This window comes from Ornithorhynchus anatinus, chromosome 2 (genome assembly GCF_004115215.2).
Source record: "Ornithorhynchus anatinus isolate Pmale09 chromosome 2, mOrnAna1.pri.v4, whole genome shotgun sequence".
In the NCBI taxonomy this organism is placed as follows: domain Eukaryota; kingdom Metazoa; phylum Chordata; class Mammalia; order Monotremata; family Ornithorhynchidae; genus Ornithorhynchus; species Ornithorhynchus anatinus.
In genome coordinates, this window is record NC_041729.1 from 132,587,884 (window position 1) to 132,610,130 (window position 22,247).

Genomic DNA, 22,247 nt, shown 5'->3' on the forward strand with positions numbered 1-22,247 from the left:
TTACCTGATTACCAGGTACCAGGTACAAGGTAATCAGGTTGTCCCATGTGGGGCTCACAGTCTTAATCCCCGTTTTGCAAATGAGGTAACTGAGATACAGAGAAGTGAAGTGTCTTGCCCAAGGTCACACAGCAGACAAGTGGTGGAGGAGACATTAGAACCCACATCCTCTGACTCCCAAGTCCATGGTCTTGCCACTAAGACATGCTAATTTACTTTAGTGGTAGTAGTAGAATTTATTAAGAATTTATTAATTTATAGAGTGCTGTATTAAAATCTGGGGAAAATATGAATTAGAAAAACCAGACACGGTCACCATTTCTTAGCAACTCATTTTTTTATGGTATTTGTTAAGCACTTACTATGTGTCAGGCACTGTGCTAACTGCTGGAATAAACTCTACTGAGCTAATCAGATTGGGTCCAGTCTCTGTCCCACTTGAGGCTCCCAGTCCTAATTCCCATTTCACAGAAAAGTGAAATGACTTATTCAAGGTCACACAGCAGACAATTGACAGAGGTAGAATTGGAATCCAGATCCTTCTGACTTCCAGGCCCATGCTCTATCCACTAGGTCACTATATATATGTACTACCTGTGGGTGTTTATGTGTGATTCACATTTCCCAAAGCACAGGGCTGGGAAACAGGGGACCTGGGTTTTAATCCTTGAGCTGCTTCTTTATTGCTTTAGCATAGACAAGTCATTTAACCTCTCTGTAACTCAGTTTCCTCAACTATATAAGGGGAATGAAATACCTATCCTCCATTTCCCTTAGACTGGGAGTCTCATGTGGAACAGGGCCTGTGTCCCATTAGATTATCTTGTATCTATCTATCCCACTTCTTAGTACAGTGCTTAGTATTTAGTAAAGCCTTTAACAAAAACCTCAACTATTATTAGAGAAACAGCATGGCCTTATAGAAAGAGCACAGGCCTGGAAGTCATAGGAACTGAATTCTAACCCAGCTCTGCCAGTTTTCTGCTGGGTGACATTGGGAAAATCAATTAACTTCTCTGGGTCTCAGTTAACTCATCTATAAAATGGGAATTAAGATTGTGAGCCCTATGTGGGACAGGGACTGTATCCAACCCGATTACCTTGTTTCTACCCCAGCACTTAGTAGGGTGCCTGGCACATATTAAGCACGAACACCATAAAAATAAAGTAGTGGAAAGAGCACGGGCCTGGGAGTCAGGGGACCTACCCAAATCTACATCTCCTCCACTGTTCTCTCTCCCTCCCTCCTGCCTTCAGTACATCTCCCGGATGTCCGCCCGCCACCTAAAACTCAACATGTTCAAGACTGAGCTCCTTATCTTCCATCCCTAACCCTGTCTTCTCCCTGACTTTCCCATCACTGTGGACAGCACTACCAACCTTCCTGTCTCACAAGCCCGCACACTTGGTGTCATCCTTGACTCCGCCCTCTCATTCATCTCACACATCCAATCCATCACCAAGACCTGCCAGTCTCACCTGCACAACATCGTCAAGATCCCCCCTTTCCTCTCCATCCAAACTGCTACCTGTTAATACAGTCTCTCATCATATCTCGACTCGATTACTGCATCATCATCCTTTCTGATCTCCCAATCTCATGTTTCTCCCCGCTTCAGTCTATACTTCACTCTGCTGCCTGAGTTACCTTTCTAATGAAATGCTCTGGGCATGTCACCCCCCTCCTCAAAAATCTCCGGTGGTTGCCTATCAACGTTTCTTATCGAGCAAAAATTCCTCACTATTGGCTTCAAAATTGTCCATCACCTGGCCCCCTCCTACTTCACCCCTCTTTTCTCCTTCTACAGCCCAGCCCGCACACTCTGCTCCTCTACAGCTAACCTCCTCACTGTGCCTCATTCTCACTTGTCCCACCGTCGACCCCTGGCCCACATCCTACCTCTGGCCTGGAATGCCCTCCCTCCTCACATCCGCCAACTAGCACACTTCACCCCTTCAAAGCCCTACTGAATGTTCATCTCCTCCAGGAGACCTTCCCAGACTGAGCCCCCCTTTTCCTCTGCTCCTCCTCCCCTCCCCATTGCCCTGACTCCCTCCCTCTGCTCTAACCCCCTCCCTGCCCCCTAGCACTTGTGTATCTTTGTACATATTTATTATTCTATTTATTTTATTAATGATGTGTATATATCCATTTATTTATATTGGTGCTATTGATGCCTGCCTACTTGTTTTGCTTTGTTATCAGTATCCCCGCTTCTAGACTGTGAGCCTGTTGTTGGGTAGGGATTGTCTCTATCTGTTGACGAATTGTACTTTCCAAGCATTTAGTTCAGTGCTCTGCACACAGTAAGCATTCTAAAAATATGACTGAATGAATCAATTCTAATTCCACTACTTTGACCTTGGGCTGTATTATCTTGGGCCAGTTGCTTAACTTCTCTGTGACTCAGTTTCCTCACTTGTAAGATTGGGATTCAAAATCTCTTCTCCTTCCTATTGAGACTGTGAGCCCCATGAAGGACAGGGGCTGTGTCCAACCTGATCATCTTGTATACACCCCAGAGCTTAGTACAGTGCTAGGTACATAGTAAGCACTCAACAAATACCACCATCATTATCAATATTATTATTACTATTAGGTCAAATGCTAAGGGATTAATATTCCCTTCTCTTCTACCATAAAAATACCATGTGGGAGGTAGGTTCTCAGAAATCGTTAACGTGACTGGAATGGTTTGTATGGACAGAGACATAGTGTTGCAGGCTAAAAATGTTTGTGGTGTTCATCAGCTTCTCTGCAGAAATAATGGGACTTTTTAATCCAATTCAATCATATTTATTGAGTGCTTACTGTGCAGAGCACTGTACTAAGCACTTGGAAAGTACAGTTCAGCAAGAGACAATCTCTGCCAACACCAGACTCAGAGTCTAGAAGGGGGGAGACAGCTATCAAAACAAGTAAACAGACATCAATATAAATAGAATTATAAATATAAAGATATATACGTAAGGGATGGTGGGGGAGGGCAAAGGGAGCAAGTCAAGATGACGCGGAAGGGAGGGGGAGTTGAGGAAAAGGGAGGCTTAGTCTGGGACTTGATTTCCTGGAGATGGCTTGCTGCCTAAATAGTCTATCTTTCTGGAGTCTAAACATCCTGAAAAGTGGCAGATTGGGCTCATGAAGATAAGCAGTTTGGCCCAGGCCTGGGTCTCTGTCTGTTCCCCCTACATCCTACCTTTTGACCTGGAATGCCCTCCCTTCTCATGTCAGATAATTGCTCTTCCCTACTTTCAAATCTTTTTGAAGGCACACCTGCTCCAAGAAGCCTTCCCTGACTAAGCCCTCCTCTACTCTTCTCTCACTCCCTTCTGCATCACCCGGACTTGCTCCCTTCATTCACCCCCGTCATCCCCACAGCACATATATAGAGATATATATCTGTTATTTATTTATTTATTTATTTATTTATTTATTTATTTATTTATTCATTCATTCATTCATTCATTCATTTATTTATCTATCTTAAAGTATGTCTCACTGTCTAGACTGCGAGCTTGTGGTGCGCAGGAAATGTGTCTGTTTGTTACAGTATTGTACTCTCCCAAGAGCTTAGTACAGGGCTTTGGAAGCAGCATGGTTTAGTGGCAAGAGCCCAGGCTTGGGAGTCAGAGGTCATGGGTTCCAATCCCAGCTCCGCCACTTGTCTGCTGTGTAATCTTGGGCAAGTCACTTCACTTCTCCGGGCCTCAGTAACCTCATCAGTAAAATGGGGATTGAGACTGTGAGCCACATGTGGGGCAACCTAATTACTTGTATCTACCACAGCGCTTAGAACAGTGGTTGGCACATAGTAAGCACTTGACATATAACAGTATTTTTATCATTATTATTATTATTATTATTTGCACACAGTCAACACTTAATAAATACAACTGAATGAATGAAGGAATGAATGTTCCTCATGTTAGCCAGAGTTCACTCATTTCATTCCTCCTGTCTTGAATTGGAGGCTGTAAATAGTCTCCTCTTATCCCTACCACCAGATTGCCCGGACTCAGGGGACAACCCCGATGACCGCTCAAAGAGGCAGAAGAATCAAAGTTAGAACGGGGTAAAAACTGAAAAGCTTGCTGCGGTCAGGCAGACAAACCTCTAGGGTCCCACTGGGACTCAGAGAAAGAACCAGTGGTATATAATTCAAGTAGGCTGCTCTTATCTGTCTGGCACCAACCCACATAGCATCAACTGTGCACTCAGTCAGGTACTTATCAGTTGCATGAGAGGGCCAGAACCAGATTTTTCATTTGAAAATTTATCTTCCAAAAACAAGCCTGCCCATAGAAACACACAAATTTCTGAGGAAAATAACCAAGCAAGAGAAACATTTACACACTGCTGATTTGTTGATTAAGCAACAGGCCTTAATGCTATTTCCTTCCCCAAAAGTTAGCTGATACTGGAAGATTATGGCAAGACCATAAACTTCCGGTGCCAACGCTGACTGGCCTGACCCAACTGAGAGAAGGCCTAATAGTGGCAGTTGTAAACTGAATCCTTAGAGCTCCTCTCGCATTGATTTTGAGACTGTGCTCAGCTCTTCTACTACTTCCATCCCCACAGATTCCAATATATTTTCTATGAAATGATTGTGTAGGGTTCTTAACTCTGATTACCTTAACTCTAGTGAGAAGCAGTGTGGCCTAATGGATAGAGCACAGACCTGGGAGTCAAGAGAACCTGGGTTCTAATCCCAGCTCTGCCACTTGGCTGTTATGTGTCCTTGACAATTAAGTCACTTCACTTTGCTCTGCCTCAGTAACCTCATCTATAAAATGGGGATTAAGACTGTGAGCCAACCCGATTTGCTTGTATCCACCTCAATGCTTAGTATAGGGTCTGGCAGATAGTAAGCACTTAACAAATGCCACAATAATTATTATTATTATTATTTATTACCTCTTTGAATCTAAACACATTTTTAAGTCTCACTGTAATTTGAAATGGCCATCCCATTTATCATTCAGAAGCAAACAGTTTTAAAAAAGAAAAATATATTTCACATGATGCAAAAATGACAACATGAAAATAAAGACACTTTGTAGGGGGATTCTAAACACCCGATTCAAAATTTCTCACTGGGGCAACATAGGCTGACTGAGCACTCTTCCTTTCTTCTTCGGGCCAGGAAGAGTGTAAACTGATAAGCATAGCTGCAAGTAAAAATCAGGTGCTTTATTATACAAAAGGTTCCTGTTTTCTCCAATCCATAAAGATCAAGCCCTGTACCAGATGGCCCCAGCCTGAGAAACCTCAGAACCCAACCTCTTTTAAACAAGAAGACTAAAATGTAAAAATGTCTAACACTAGAAGTCTATTAGAAATCTTTTTGTTGGCCCAGTTATTTTCAGATCTAATTACACTTAGTAAGTAGTAAGTCCTTCTATTTGTTTAATTATTCATATACATACCTGAGAACAAGAGGAGATATCTTTAAAATTCTTTTCAAGCACAACCGACTTAGAATCTGGGCTGATTAAGTTAATTTCAAAACGCCCAACCTTGAAAATAAAAGCAAAAAACTTTTACTGCCAGAGAACTCAAACCTTTTACTTTATAGAAGATCAACCCAGGTGGTCTGATAAATTGTGAGCATTAAAGTGAGTGACGGTGTTTCCGATACAATGGGAGGCGGAGGTATGGTTTCCAATAGTTCCTCAGACACTATTTGATATCTCTCCAGGGGGCAGGGAATGCGTTTGTTATATTTTTTTGTTGTTCTCTCCCAAGCGCTTAGTACAGTGTTCTGCACCTGGTAAGTGCTCAATAAATATGACTAATTGATAGATAGGTAGATAGCTGTATATTTATATAGCTATAGATAGCAATAGAGTGACAGAGATGGATATAAAGGGAGATGTAGAGAGAGAGATAGATACAAATGTCTTTTATTACAAAAGCTGATCTATTGAAGATGATCTCCTCACCATGTGTGCCTGAAAAGACAAAAACTGATTGACACTTCTTTCCACAGTGCACTGTTTTCCTGCAAAGAGAGTTATTTCTTCTATACGTCAAACGCCACTGGCCAATCTGGAGTCAAGTGTGGTGAATCAAACAGTTAGGGAAGTCCAAACTCAGACTACTGTCAATGGAACCCAAGGGATTTGGACAAAAGCAAATTAGCCTCCAAAGTGTAACACAAACAAACAATGGCCCAACTCAACACATCACACTCCCTTTGACAATTCCCCTTTAAGATGGGAGCCTCTGTAAGCACCCAATATTATCTGACACATTTCATGCCTCCCTCTTTTTCATCTTTCACCATGATGACAAACAAATCCATCAGAGAAAAGCAATTTGTGGCCAATAATATATCACTGTTTATAAGCACTGACTTAGACTTAACCTAGAATTTTTTCAAATTTTCCCCCCATCATTTGTCCCTGTTTCCTTTTTTTGTCTTTCAATTTCTTCATCCTAATTCTGCAAAGATGGGTAATGGTAAAGAGAGGGTGTGGTTTAAGCTGTTGTTGGAGACTAAGCAACGAAGGCAGTGCTATATTATAGAAACAAATTCTGACCCTGGTTACCCAGCAAATACCTGAAACAGCATCGTCCGGTTCTTTTCGGAGTCCGAAGGCTGCACGTGACTAGGAGCACTAGCGTGTCTTCTGCGCGGGTGTGTTTTGGAGTTGGATTCATGGACCTTCCTCGGCACAACGGCGGTGACACTGCTACAGCGGGTCCGATACTCCTGCTGTTCATCGGAACCCGAGTCTTCCAAAATGCGCTCGGGGAAGCAGGACCGAGAGCCAGCCAGGTTGGTCTGGTTGGCCCCTGCTGAGGGGCCCGCGGAAGCGGAAGTGGCAAAGATGATGCCATCCAGTTCCTCGAATGGACTATCCGCTGGTGAGACGGGCGCGTCCCCTTCCGAGAGGGCGAGGTCGTGGCTGGAATCCGTGCTGCGCTGCTCATCCAGGACCTTCAAGCGCTGGCGTTCATGCTGACTGAACTTCTCGATGCAGTCGTCTATCAGGGTGGACGGGGCCTTCTTGTGGGCCACAGTCACCTTGCCACAATATAAGACCTCAAATTTCTGCGAGTTATAAAAGGCATCTTCGCTGTCTCTACTGGGCTTGGCGTCCTCTTTCAGGGCAGCTTTAGAGGCCTGCCTTATACTGCTAATGACATCGGGAACCTGAAAAGAATCAAGATCTTCGTATCAGTTGGGCACTCAGAAGCCAATTTCACTCCAACTGAAACCATTAAATGAAACTGAATTCTCAGTCTGAAAGATAAAGTCTGAGATCAAAATCTAGGCTTGGACTAGAAAAATGATAAAATGAAAACAACCAAATGTCTAATACACCAGCTACAGTTCAGATAAAATAATCATTGCAGACACAAGCAGTTTCCTACAGAAGGGGTTCATTCAATGACACCAGTCCCCTAGATTAGAAACCTAAAATTGTACCCTTTCAATTAGTTAATCGATCAATCAATGGTATTTACTGAGTACTTACTGAGTGCAGAACACTCTACTAAGCACTTGGAAGAGCACAATTCGAGGCGGTAAACATGTTCTCCACCACCAGAAGCTTATCTTTAGAATTCAAATCTTCGACTATACCCCATTATACCATCATTTCTAAAGTCTCTCTCAACTTAATCTCTCATCTCTAATTAGTTGCACACTCTTACTACATTTAAAGCTGATGATGTTGCCCTGATATATTCTTTTCATCATCATCATAGTCAGTGGAATTTATTGAGTGCTTACTATGTGCAGAACATTGTTCTGTGCATGTGCAGAACTATGTGCAGAACTATGTGCAGAACACTTGGGAGAGTACCATTCAACAGAATTGGCAGACATGTTCCCTGCCCAGAATGAGCTCATTCATTCAATAGTATCTATTCATTCAATAGTATTTATTGAGCGCTTACAGTGCAGAGCACTGTACTAAGCGCTTGGAATGTACAAATCGGCAACAGATAGAAACAGTCCCTGCCCATTGACGGGCTTAGTCTAGTGGAGGAGACAAACATTAATATAAATAATTTATCACATATTTTATATAAATGTGAACCTTCTAACCTCCACTCAGGGTCACATCTGGAGAGTTTCCAATATTCTACCAGTCTCGGCTATGGGAAGGAGAGACAAGCAGAGGCCTGTATGTTCCATTCCTAGCTTGGCCAGTGGCTAGCGAGAGGAAGGCCATTTGCTACAAGTCAAAACTCACCTGTGCTGGGCAACAGCAGCACAGGTGAGAGTTGGGGCAGAGACTAGAGTTTACTGCACGGAAGGATGCGATGGTAAACCACTTCTGCATTTTTACCAAGAAAACTCTATGGTTACACTACCAAAATGACTGCATATGGAAAGCAGGGTGTTCTGGGAGAGATGTGTCCGTGGTGTCACTATGGGTAGGAGACGACTCGACGGCATAATAATAATATTGGTATTTGTTAAGCGCTTACTATGTGCAGAGCACTGTTCTAAGCAGTGGGGTAGATACAGGGTAATCAGGTTGTCCCACGTGAGGCTCACAGTGAATCCCCATTTTACAGATGAGGTAACTGAGGCACAGAGAAGTTAAGTGACTTGCCCACAGTCACACAGCTGACAAGTGGCAGAACTGGGATTCGAACCCATGACCTCTGACTCCAAAGTCCGTGCTCTTTCCACTGAGCCACGCTGCTTCTAATAATAAGATAATAATAATAATAATAAGACAATCCTTCTCATGAGTATCCTAGAAACTCCCACCCCTGCTTAAAAGAAATATTTCATGCTCGACAAGGTGCAATAGGACTTGCCAAAAAAACAACTCAAGGAACTGTAGAAGCTTGCTAGTACTTTGAAGGTCATCATTTATTATGATAGATCTCCACAATACTTTTAAATGATAATAATAATTATAATTGTGGCACTTGTTAAGCACTTACTATGTGCCAGGCACTGTTCTAAGTGCTGGGGTAGATACAAGCTAATCAGGTTAGATGCCATCCATGCCCCACATGGGGCTCACAGTCTAAATCCCCAGAGGCTCAAAGAAATTAAGTAGTTAGCCCAAGGTCACACAACAGACAAGCGGCAGAGCTGGGACTAGAACTCAGGACCATAGTCTATCCACTAAGCCACGTTATCATTCAAATTGTGGACAATCCTCATGTCACGGGAAAAGTCACTGAAAAGATCAGCCCCTTCGACAATTAGAAAATTTAAAAGTTTACACTCCCTTCAATGTCCATCAACTGGAGATACATGCAAAGAAGGAGTAAAAGCCAAGTACTCACAATGAACTGCATTATATATATTCTAAAGAGCATCTACAATCAGTTCTGGGGGGCTGCTTAGGCAGAGGTGTGTAAATATACAACTTCTGACATCTTTGCCACTATGGGCCTGATTTCACAAGCCCTTTGACTGGAGGAGAACTGAACACTAAGAATTACAAATTTAGAAATGGTATGGCTTACCCATTTCCTCAAATATAGTCTGTGATCAACTCCAATACTCAGCACTAAACAACATGATAAACAATGTAGTTAAACCCAAATTTCATATTTCCATAGCTTCTGGTATTCGGGAGAGATATCTCTTGTTGGTACATACTACTGTTGTTCTGTCAAGAATCGAGCACGCACCGGGAAGTCAGAAGGATCTGAGTTCTACTCCCAGCTCCGCCATTTGTCTGCTGTGTGACCTTGGGAAAGTCACTTAACTTCTCTGTGCCTCAGTTACCTCATCTATAAAATGGGGATTAAGACTTTGAGCCCTAGGTGGGACTATGCCCAACCTGATTATCTTATGTCCACCCCAGCACTTAGAACAGTGCTTGACACATAGTACGCACTTAACAAATACCATAAAAAAAACCCAGCCTCCACAGTAAGTCTTTCCTCCAGAAGAAAACTGCCTCACTGCACAGACATGGGTTTCCCAGAAGTACTGCTGTCAGACCTAGCATTATTTCGTAAGCACCGCTAAATCATCGAACACCAAAAGACCTGATAATATCACATAAGCTGAACTTGCTTCTAAAAATATCACCCATAAATTGAAGTTTTCATTAAAAAAACACTAAAATACACCATAAACAGATACAGAATAAGAACACAAATTTTAAAATACCTTTTGTTCAGGAATCCAGCGGAAAAATGGATCCATTCTCTCAAGAGGCAAAGACTATGAATCTCTTTCTACACTTATTGTGAAATCTTATTTTTCCTAGAGAAAGGGATTTGGGTCAGGGATTTCCCTGCTTTTCTTGAAATCCATATCTTCATGCTGGAGCCAGTTGCAAAGCTTCCTAACAGTAACCGCTACTGCTTCAAAAGCCAGGCGTTTCCTGACTCTTAATACAGGAAATACAAGGATTGTTCAGGATTGGAACAGTAACATCCTTGAATGTCTTTTTAAAAAATGCACTAAATCCATATCCCCTTCACTTTCAAGTGTTGTTAATATTAGCCAACAATAGATGTCGGGCACCGATTAAGCGGGAAAGGAACACATTAGTCGTGGCTTAAGTAAATTCTTAGGAAAACTTATTTTTTCATGATGTTCTCCGTACATTTCAATAAATCTTTAGACAAGAATCAGTTTCAAACCTCCTCAAACCCATTTAAAAGCAAAGTACCTTTGGTATTGCATTTTAAAAGGCAGAACTATGGCATCTCCGATGTTGTTATGAAAATATCTGATTCCTTATGGAAGTCTATTTTGAATATTCTTATTCTTGGTGCAAAAATACAGAAAATGAAGAAAAAGAAAGACTGTGGGAAAGGAAAATCAGGGGAGCTCTTGGGAGCAGGGAAGCGGTCCGGCAACTGTCCCATGTGACTAAGTGATTTATAGAGTTGTTTACAGAGACTCTTTTAACAACCTACTTTTGATCTTTAATTTAAAAAATCATTTTTAATTAATTAGAAGCAACGTGGCCTAGTAGAAAGACCCTGGGTCTGGGAGTCAGAGGACCTGGGTTCTAATCCCGATGCTGCTACTTCCCCGCTCTACGACCTAAGGTAAGTCACTTAACTTCTCTGTGTCTCACAGCAATGCCTAAAGGAAAGAGCACAGGCCTGGAAGTCAGAAGGACCTGAATTCTAACTCTGGCTCCGCCAAATGTCTGCTGTGTGACCTTGAGCAAATCACTTCACTTCTCTGGGTTTCAGTCACCTTACCTGTAAAATGGGATTAAGACTGTCAGCCCCAAGGACTGTTCATTCATACATATATATTGAAATGCCCGTATATACATATACTGAGCATTTTGTGCAGAGACTGTACTAAGTATTTAGGAGAGTACAACATAACAATAAACAGTCACATTCACTGCCCAACCTGATTATCTTGTATCTCTCCTAGTGCTTAGAATGATGCTTGATGCACAGTAAGCGCTTAACAAATAGAATCATTATCATTCTTACTATTAAAATAATAATGGAGATTAGTCACTTGTCTGCTGTGAGATCTTGGGCAAATCACTTCTCATCTGTTTGAGACTGTGAGCCCCACGTGGGACAGGGACTGTAACCAACCCAATTTGCCTGTATTCACCCAGCACTTAGTACAGTGCCTGGCACTTAGTAAGCACTTAAGAAATACCATCATAATTATTATTATTAACTTGCACTTAGGCTGTGGGTCTCATGTGGGACAGGGACCATGTCTGACCTGATAATCTCATACCTGCTCCTGCGCATAGTACAGTGCTTGGGACATAGTAAGCACTTAAGTTGTACCATTGAAAAATGGGAGAAACTGGTATTGTAGGGTTCATTACTGAAGATTTTATAAATTTCAGAGCAGACTCAGCTCACCCATAAATCATCAATAAACTTCACTGACCATATTTTGCCTGACATGAAAACACAAGGACTCCAGTTTGGTATTAGCATGGAATAGACAGCCCTATGTCAATCTAAACACAAAAAAAAAAAGGAAAGAAGAGAAAAATTGCTCTTTAAAAAGGAGACTTCCTTTCAATTTTTACTTTAGTTAACAAAACCCTTTCCATCACAGGTTGCTTTTAGAGGGCTTTTCACAGTAAAAGAAAGTATTTCTTTTGGCACTTGGACTACTCCCAGTGTACTTAGAAGACTGTGTGAACCTGCCAATTTTTAGTTTATTAAAATGTTTCCAGTGAAACTGGGTCTTTCACTCACAGAAAAAAAAAGAAACATTAGGAGGTTAGTTGGCTCTTGAGTCTTAAACTAGATCGTGGTGAAGAAAGACGGAGAGTCAATTTTCTCCAAGATCCCATTGGCGGTCAGGTGTGAGGTAGTAATAGAACTGTTTTGGGGGTCTTTCAGTCTACAAAAAGCAGAACCACTCAGTCACACTGGCTTTCTCCCCAGAAGCCCTGGCTACCAAATACCTAAACCAATTTCCACGCTTTTTAATGTGTTGGTCTTGGAACTACAACGAGCAACGGCTTCCTTAATCCTTTCTAGTCCCATCTAGGAGGAGAGATGATGAAGATTATGTACTAAACCTTGATCTATTTCTGCTTTGTGGACCCTTGATGGTAACTGAGATTCCAACACACAATTTCCTGTTGCTCGGGACTAATGATCAACTGCACACCGAGCTGAGTATAAAGCTTGGAGTGAAAAATAGGACTTGCTTTTGAAGCACGCCATGGAGCCAGTCTATATTCTCCAGTCAGAAAATTGAGTAAAAGATTTACTTGACTAATTTTAGGTTAAAAGAGCCAAAATATTATATTCCCTTGAAAATTCCCACAGAATTAATTACGGTACTTTGCCTGAACGGAGTACAGACTAAGTACAATACCCCTCCAGACTGTAAGCTCCTTATGGGCAGGGAATGTCTACCATGCTATGTTGTTATATTCTTCCAAGCGCTTACTACAGTGCTCTGCACACAGGAAGTGTTTAATAAATACCATGGATTGAATACATGTTCACACTTTTCTCTTCTATTACAACGTTAACTGTTTCTATCCTCAAGTAAGCTTTCAAACTCTTGGAAAGACCTCCCAAAGAGTCACCCTCTCATGGAGAATATTCTAATTAATCTCTTCAACTCTAATCTTCCCAGTCCCATCATTCCATCCGCCACCTCGGCACTCTTGAATTTATCACCATTTTGTCATTTCCTTATTCACTTCAGTCGACTACGTGCATTTATTTTCCTCACTCTACTATAATGGTATATTCATGAATGTAACAAGACCTGTGCGGACAGGGACCTTATCTTTACCTCTTTGGTATGCTCTCCTAGCATCCATTACAATGTCCTCCTGCATGTCTGGAACTCTCAACACAGAGTAAAGCTCATATCACTCCCAAAGGAAGTCACCTAAGGATCATGAGTTTGATAATACAGCACAGATCTGGGAGTCAGATGGACATGCCTTGATACATGTTGGCTGTGTGACCTTGGGCAAGTCCCTTAACTTCTCTGGGCCTCAGTTACCTCATCTGTAAAATGGGGATTAAGAGTGTGATCCCCATGTGGGACAGGGATTGTGTCCAACCTAATTAACTTGTAATCCCACCACCCATTTTGGTACATAGTAAGCGCTTAAGTACCATTAATATTATTATTATTATTACATGATGAATTAATAGTTTCTTACATGCAACAACTCCCTAAAGTTTAAACTGTAAGCACCTCTCTCGCTGAGGTTGTAAAATAAGATACTATTATGTCCCTAAAATAACTAGGTGAGGTTTATGGTTATAAAGATGAGATCCTTTCATCAATTTTATTTTTAGATATATCATTTCTTATCTAATTTCAAAAAAAAAATTAGTTTCCAAAAATTACCGATACTAGCACAAGAGATTTTGGTTACCAGGAAGAGAAGAATTACTTCTCGGTACTTCGCGGCACTGAAACTCTAGATTAGGATTTCTAATTACAACTGTGATACTGTTGAGGGGTTTCCAAGAGAGAAAAATGTGTTCATGTTGTGATGTAATTAGAGCTAAAGTTAGAGACTGTGTCCAACCAAATAAATCATCCTGAACATTTAGGCATCTATAATCTAAGATTAAGGTTTAAATTAACTAACTGTGTTTCTGCTATCTAAATTATTCTCTAGTTTGAGGCAATCAGATGCGCTTATTTCGAAAAATATTCAAAGTACTGTATTTTACTGTATTCTACTCAGCAATCAAACACTAGGGGGACCACTTCTATGTACACAAGGTCAGTCGGAAGCAACGCTAACCAGATTAAAAAATCATAATTTAAGGAGGGCCCTAAAATATCACGTGCAATTTGCATGTCAGAGTCAGCTGTTCCTTCAACTGTCAAGCTAATCTGCTGTCAACAGGGCAGAAAGATTCAAACTGTAAGAATGTGCACTAGTGGGAAGGATATTCCCTGGTAGACACTAAAAGATGGATCGGAACTCAGTGAGAATTCAAGAAGACCATAAACAGAGGCTCCAACATCGAGATAAAATGTTACTAAATAATTCTCAATTGTATTAAAAAAACTTATTGCCTTCCCTTATATAACATTCCTAATAATTAGCACCCTAATGCACTGTAGATTAATTTATATGAATGAAAATAATTGTAACTTTGATAGAGATAGCCAACCCACTTGCAAACACTCGGATCACACTCAGCTGCCCCCTATTTTGAAAGGTTTCACCTTAAACCCAAGTGGTCTTTGGAAGGCCAAATGACTCAATTTAGATTCGCGTATTTTGGACATATTATCAGGAAGACTAATTCTCTGGAGAAGACCCTAATGCTAGGAAAAGTCCAGGGAAAACATGGAACAGGCAGACCGGCAGCTAGATGGATAGAGACTATAACGATAACGGAAGAACCAATAGAAATGCTGCAGATTATGGAAGAGGACAGGACTTTCTGGGGAAAGTATATCCATGGAGTCGCTATGAATCGGAAATGACTCATAATAATAAAAGTTTCATCAGTGTGATCACTAAGGATAAAGGTGTGAATATCACCCTGCTCCACTCTGTTGTCCCTATGCCCCAAATGCCCCAATACAAATGCCCCAAAGCCAAAATTTCAGACCTTCTCAAAGAAGGTGGAATTTAGTTTATTACTTCATGAGCCCTTACATAGTCCTTACTGTGTCCCTCCCGTGGCTGGAATGGCAAATAGTGATTGATAATAATAATAATAATGATAAATAAGTGCTAAAAATAAGAGGTTTAAAGAGGAATGAAGACACATACAATTCCCCCATTGTAATACTTTTTGTTACCTTTTTATCAGGCTGCTAAATGTTATTAAATATTAATTCTGGCATTTCTTCCATCACGTTTTCACTTTGATATAGTACTGCAAAGTTTACATTGGGCTTCTAACACCTTCCTTTGTTGCCTCCTCAAATTTTACAGTATCTGGACTGATTTGAATAGATTAATAGAGTGATTCACCCCATCCTCTCTATCTCCATCCATCTACGCTGATGTGAGCTCTTATCATATCCCACTTTGACTATGGCAGCAGCCTCCTCGCTGACCTCCCTGCCTCCTTTCTCTCCCCGCTCCAGTCCATATTTCATTCTGCTGCCCAGACATTTTTCCTAAAAAAAGCTGAGTCTACATTTTCCCACTCCTCAAGAACCTCAGTTGTTGCCCATCCACCTCCCATTCAAACAGAAGCTCCTTACCATCAGCTTTAAGGCACTCAATCAGATCACACCCTCAACCTTACCTCGAGCAGCATGGTCTAGTGGATAGAGCACGGGCCTGGGAGTCAGAAAGTCATGAGTTCTAATCTCGGCTCCACCACGTCTGCTGTGGGACCTTGGGCAAATCATTTAACTTCTCTGTGCTTCAGTTCTCTCATCTGTAAAATGGGGATTAAGACTCTGAGTCCTAGGAAGTATAGGGACTGTGTCCAACCCAAATATCTTGCACCTACCCCAGCACTTAGAACAGTACCTGATACATAGTAAGGGCTTAATAAATACCATGATTATTATTACTATTATTACTACAACCCAACCTATACATTTTGCTCCTCTAACACAAATTGAAATCTGTATGTAAACCTTGCTTCTCTTGCTTGCAGACCTCTCGTCTGTGTCCTGCCTCTGGCCTGAAACTTCTCTCCCTTCATATCCAACATCCCACCCTCTACCCAGCTTTAAGCCTTATTAAAATCACTCCTCCTCCAAGAGGGCCCTCATTTCTCCCATTTGCTCTCCCCCATATGTTATCTATTCACTATAATAATAATAATAATGTTGGTATTTGTTAAGTGCTTACTATGTGCAGAGCACTGTTCTAAGCGCTGGGGTAGATACAGGGTAATCAGGTTGTCCCACATGAGGCTCACAGTTAATCCCCATTTTACAATTGAAGTAACTGAAGCACAGAGAAGTGAAGTGACTTGCCCGCCGTCACACAGCTGACAAGTGGCAGAGCCGGAATTCAAACCCATGACCTCTGACTCCCAAGCCCATGCTCTTTCCACTGAGCCATGCTGCTTCTCTATGTACTATTCACTGTGCACTATAGTATTTCTTAAGCGCTTCCTATGTGCTAGTCACTGTACTAAGCACTGGGGTAGATATGAGCAAATCGGGTTTTTGATAGTCACTCTACCCCAAGCTCCACTGCACTTACATACAGTTTAGAGTTTACCAGGGAACATTCTTCTGTACTTAAGTACATAACACTGTACTCTCCCATTCCATCAGTAATCAACTTTTATACCTCACTCCCACTTTCGACTGTGAACTCGCTGTGAGCAGGGAATGTGCCTAACCAACTTTACCATATTGTTCTCTCTCAGGGGCCTAGTACAATGCTTGGCAAATAGTAAGTGCTCAGTAAATGCCACTGATTGATTAAAGGCATTTTAATTTAGAATTAAATGACATCTACTCAGTTTACATGATAGCTGAGTTTAGAATATATAATGACATATCTAACAAAAATTAGACAGTACTCTATTATGTTACCACAACTTTTTCTGCTGAATACGATGAGAAAGATGCCCTTTGAAAATTAACTTCAGTATTTTCATAGGTACGCAAATTGAATTCAAAACATTTCACACATTTATTATTCTATTTATTTTATTAATGATTTGTATATATCTATAATTCTATTTATTGCTTCTGTGTTCTGATTGTTTTATATTTTCCTCACGTGTCTGTCATGAGTCCCGTTTCCCTTTATTCTTGGATTATGATGCCCTTGGGGCCCAGGGACCCTGTCTAATTTTTACCCACATATTCTGTTCTAGAGACTATGTTTAGTTTAGTATGGTACGTTGCACATGTGAAGCACTTAATAAATACCACTATCATTACTATCACTGCTCCTGTCCAAGTATAAATTTGGCAGTGGGCTTAAGAAATTGAATACATTCTAGTTTTTACTTATTTTCCTATGCTTTGCTTAACTGTCCTGAAGATTTGCAATGATAGGTGAGCATATTTGGATATGCACACCCTCTTTTTCTTTTATTTCTTTTAGCCTTAGCAGCAAAGCTGTTATTGCTTAATTGCTGTTTTTTGCCTTTAAGATGCCAGGCCAATTGCAAAGAGCTGCCATTTGAATCAGTCCCTAGGCAATAAGAATGTGTGAAGAGTAACCCTAGAAACTGCTAAATGTTTTCCAGCAACCTTTGTATTAACATATATATTATTCGTGACTGGTAGGAGATGCAGCCTGACCTAATGGATAAAGCATGGGCCTGGGAGTCAGAAGGACCTGGGTTCTAATCCCAGCTCCGCCACTCCTCTGCTCTGTGACTTTGGGCTAGTCACTTCACTTCTCAGCTTTTGCGTTCCCCTCCCAAGTTAGTGTATAGACCCGAGCAGAATCTGAGCTGTGTAATTTGGAGGCAGCAGCCACAATGAAGGCAAGCTCAGGGCTAAACATTAAACAAGACAATCAGATACCATGCCCATCCCACACAGGGTTCACAGGTTAGAACAGGTATTTCATCCCCATTTCACACGTGAAGAAACTGAGGTACAGAGAAGTAAAATGACTGGCATGGGGTCACATAGCAGGTGGGGCTATTACAACACACATTACAAATCGCATCCAGACTGCCAAAGTCATGCAAGGACAATCCTACTGCATTGATTACAGTGACGTAATATGTTTATATAGGTTGTAGGATGTAAATAAAAATTGAAAAACGTTTATAGGTATATTTTAATAGGAAAAGTTTTAATATGATTTTTTATATATATTTTCCATTGAGAACTGTTCCCCCCCACAAAAGATATTCTGCTCTAACCAGGACCCAGGGTCTGTCTGAAAATCTATCCCCACAGATGCAAGGTTGATGTTGTGTAAGCACATCAGCAGTCAGTCAATCAGTCATTGGTTTTTATCAAATGTTTACTATGTGCAGAGTACTGTATTAAGCATTTGGGAGAGTACATAAAATAATAATACTAATACTTAAGTACTTATGTGCTAAGCACTGTACTAAATTCTGTAGTAGATATCAGGTGGGACATAATCCCCATCCCAGATGAGGCTATTAGTAACAATGAGATTTGGCTTCAAAGCTCTCCATTACCTTGCCCCCTCCTACCTCCCCTCCCTTCCCTCCTTCTACAGCCCAGCCTGCGCACTCCGCTCCTCTGCCACCGCTCACCTCTTCACTGTACCTCATTCTCACTTGTCCCACCGTTGATCCCTGGCTCATGTCCTACTGGCCTGGAATGCCCTCCCTTCTCACATCCTCCAAAAAGCAGCGTGGCTCAGTGGAAAGAGCACGGGCTTTGGAGTCAGGGCTCATGAGTTCAAATCCCAGCTCTGCCACTTGTCGGCTGTGTGACTGTGGGCAAGTCACTTAACTTCTCTGTGCCTCAGTTCCCTCATCTGTAAAATGGGGATTAAAAAAGTGAGCCCCACGTGGGACAACCTGATTCCCCTATGTCTACCCCAGCGCTTAGAACAGTGCTCGGCACATAGTAAGCGCTTAACAAATACCAACATAACATAACTCTCTTCCCCTCTTCAAAGCCCTACTGAGAGCTCACCTCCTCCAGGAGGTCTTCCCAGACTGAGCCCTCCCTTCCCTCTGCTCCTCCTCCCCGCCCCATCACCCCTATTCCCTCCCTCTGCTCTACCCCATTCCCCTCCCCTCAGCACTTGTGTATATTTGTACATATGTATTACTCTACTTTATTAATGATGTGTATATATCTATGATTCTATTTATCTATTTCGGTGGTATTGATGCCTGTCTACTTGTTGGGTTTGGTTTTGCTGTCTATCTCCCCCCCTTTAGACTATGAATCCATTGTTGGGTAGAGATTGTCTCTATCTGTTGCCAATTTGCACTTTCCAAGCACTTAGTACAGTGATCTGCACACTGTAAGCACTCAATAAATACAACTGAATGAATGAATGAGTCACATATGGCAAGGAAGAACAGGAATTTATCCCTACTTTACATGAGGGAAAAGAAGCCCAGAGCGGTTCAATCATGAGTCTAAGGTCACATATGAGGTATTCATTCATTCATTCATTCATTCATTCATTCATTCATTCAATAGTATTTATTGAGCGCTTACTATGTGCAGAGCACTGTACTAAGCGATTGGAATGAACAAGTCGGCAACAGATACAGTCCCTGCCCTTTGATGGGCTTACAGTCTAATCGGGGGGAACAGGCAGACAAGAACAATGGCAATAAATAGAGTCAAGGGGAAGAACATCTCATAGAAACAATGGCAAATAAATAGAATCGGGGTGATGTACATCTCATTAAACAAAATAAACAAAATAAATAGGGTGATGAAGATATATACAGTTGAGCAGATGAGTACAGTGCTGAGGGATGGGACGGGAGAGGGGGAGGAGGAGAGGGTTTAGCTGCGGAGAGGTGAAGGGGGGGTAGAAGGAGCAGAGGGAAAAAGGGGGGAGCTCAGTCTGGGAAGGTCTCTTAGAGGAGGTGAGCTTTAAGTAGGGATTTGAAGAGGGGAAGAGAATTAGATTGACGGAGGTGAGGAGGGAGGGCATTCCGGGACCGCGGGAGGATGTGGCCCGGGGGTCGACGGTGGGATAGGCAAGATCGAGGGATGGTGAGGAGGTGGGCGGCAGAGGAGCGGAGCGTGCGGGGTGGGCAGTAGAAAGAGAGAAGGGAGGAGAGGTAGGAAGGGGCGAGGTGATGGAGAGCCTTGAAGCCTAGAGTGAGGAGTTTTTGTTTGGAGTGGAGGTTGATAGGCAACCACTGGAGGTGTTTAAGAAGAGGAGTGACATGCCCAGAACGTTTCTGCAGGGAGATGAACCGGGCAGCGGAGTGAAGAATAGACTGGAGCGGGGCGAGAGAGGAGGAAGGGAGATCAGAGAGAAGGCTAACACAGTAGTCTAGCCGGGATATAACGAGAGTCCATAGCAGTAAGGTAGCCGTTTGGGTGGAGAGGAAAGGGCGAATTTTGGAGATATTGTAAAGGTGAGACCGGCAGGTCTCGGTAACGGATCGGATGTGCGGGGTGAACGAGAGAGACGAGTCAAAGATGACACCGAGGTTGCGGGCCCGAGAGAAGGGAAGGATGGTCGTACCATCCACAGTGATAGGGAAGTCTGGGAGAGGACCGGGCTTGGGAGCGAAGATGAGGAGCTCAGTCTTGCTCATGTTGAGTTTTAGGTGGCGGGCAGACATCCAGGTGGAAATGTCCCGGAGGCGGGAGGAGATGCGAGCCCGAAGGGAGGGGGAGAGGACGGGGCAGAGATGTAGATCAGCGTGTCATCTGCGTAGAGATGGTAGTCAAAGTCGTGAGAGTGAATGAGTTCACCGAGGGAGTGAGTGTAAATGGAGAACAGAAGAGGGCCAAGAACTGACCCTTGAGGAACTCCAACAGTTAAAGGATGGGAGGGGAGGAGGCGCCTGCGAAGGAGACCGAGAATGACCGGCCAGAGAGATAAGAGGAGAACCAGGAGAGGACGGAGTCCGTGAAGCCGAGGTGAGATAAGGTGTGGAGGAGGAGGGGATGGTCAACAGTGTCAAAGGCAGCAGAGAGGTCAAGGAGGATTAGAATGGAGTAGGAGCCATTGGATTTGACAAGAAGGAGGTCATGGGTGACCCTAGAGAGAGCAGTCTCGGCAGAGTGGTGGGGCTATGAGAACCCAGGTGCTCTGACTGCCAGGCCCATGCTCTTTCCACTAATAATAATAATTCTAGTTTTGCTAAGTGCTTACTATGTTCCAGGCTCTGTACTAAGCACTGGGGTGGATACAAGTAAATCAGATTGGACACAGTCCCTGCTCCACATGGGCTCACAGTCTTAGTCCCCATTTTACAGATGAGGAAACTGAGGCATAGAGAAGTGAAGTGACTTGCCCAAGGTCACACAGCAGACAAGAGGAGGACCCCATAACCTTCTGACTCCCAGGCCCAGGCTCTATCCACTATATTCACTACACCATGCTAGCAAATACTACTTCCCTCCTTACCTTGCCTTGCTGCTTCACTGCTTCCAGATCTATGACATGAATGGGTGACCCGATATCATTTTTCCAGCTTCTGAAACCATCTGTAAGGCTCCAGACTTATCTTCTGGGCTATCTACTAAAAGTTTTATCCACAGCCAACCAACTTCTAACTAATATAATAGTTGAGATTCTTTTAAAATAATCTAACCTTCCTACTTAGTAGTTGAGAGAGTTCCAAAAAGAATCAAATTGATTAACAGCCAGAAGAGAATCTATCAACTATAATATATTGTAATCTCTCAAGCGCTTATTATAGTGCTCTGCACACAACAAGTACTCAAAAAATATGAGTGATTGATTGGCAGCAGATCAGATCAAAGACTCTAATACTGTTACAGCAAATTCCACTCAACACAGTGCTCATGGCACAGTGAAAGCACTAAGGACCAATGAGTCAGAGCACAGTTGTTTCAAAGAACCATGAACAAGTAATTCCTGGCAAGGGAAAACATTGTATAAGTAACAAATTATTTCCCTTTCTGGCTATTAATCAGTTTGATTCTTTTTAGAGGCCTATGAACTACTTAAGTAGGCAGGCAAGATTATTTTGAAAAAAACCTCATAAGTCACATTAGCACATAACCTGAAAACCCATGGGTGTTCCTGTTATCATGAGTTTGTATTTAAATTTATCATGAGATGATCAAGTTGGTTCAACGCTGTCTAGCAGATTTATACACTGAAACACTGAAAAACACTGAATTCAAACCACCAGCTTAAGGATTTGGGTGATAAATCTGGGTATTAGGGCATGTCCACCATTTATCTCTTTAAAATGTATTATGGGTATTTAATCAGAGTATCTTTTAAGATGACACATTCATTACAGAAGAGTT

General features: G+C 42.2%; 1 protein-coding gene across 2 annotated transcripts in view; it reads right to left on the reverse strand.

Annotated features, from left to right (window-relative positions):
- TBC1D4 (TBC1 domain family member 4) overlaps window positions 1-22,247 on the reverse strand; it is a 219,158-nt gene that overhangs the window by 95,569 nt on the left and 101,342 nt on the right. Inside the window, exons 1-3 of one of the 2 annotated variants that reach the window (XM_029058003.2) lie at window positions 10,107-10,204; window positions 6,567-7,163; window positions 5,431-5,520 (exon numbers count right to left, since the gene is read on the reverse strand). In XM_029058003.2, the coding sequence (XP_028913836.1) occupies window positions 5,431-5,520; window positions 6,567-7,163; window positions 10,107-10,142 (723 nt within the window). In that variant the 5' untranslated portion in view covers window positions 10,143-10,204. Of the gene's footprint in view, window positions 1-5,430; window positions 5,521-6,566; window positions 7,164-10,106; window positions 10,205-22,247 lie in introns of those variants that run through there. The other variant, XM_029058002.1, reaches the window with a different exon arrangement.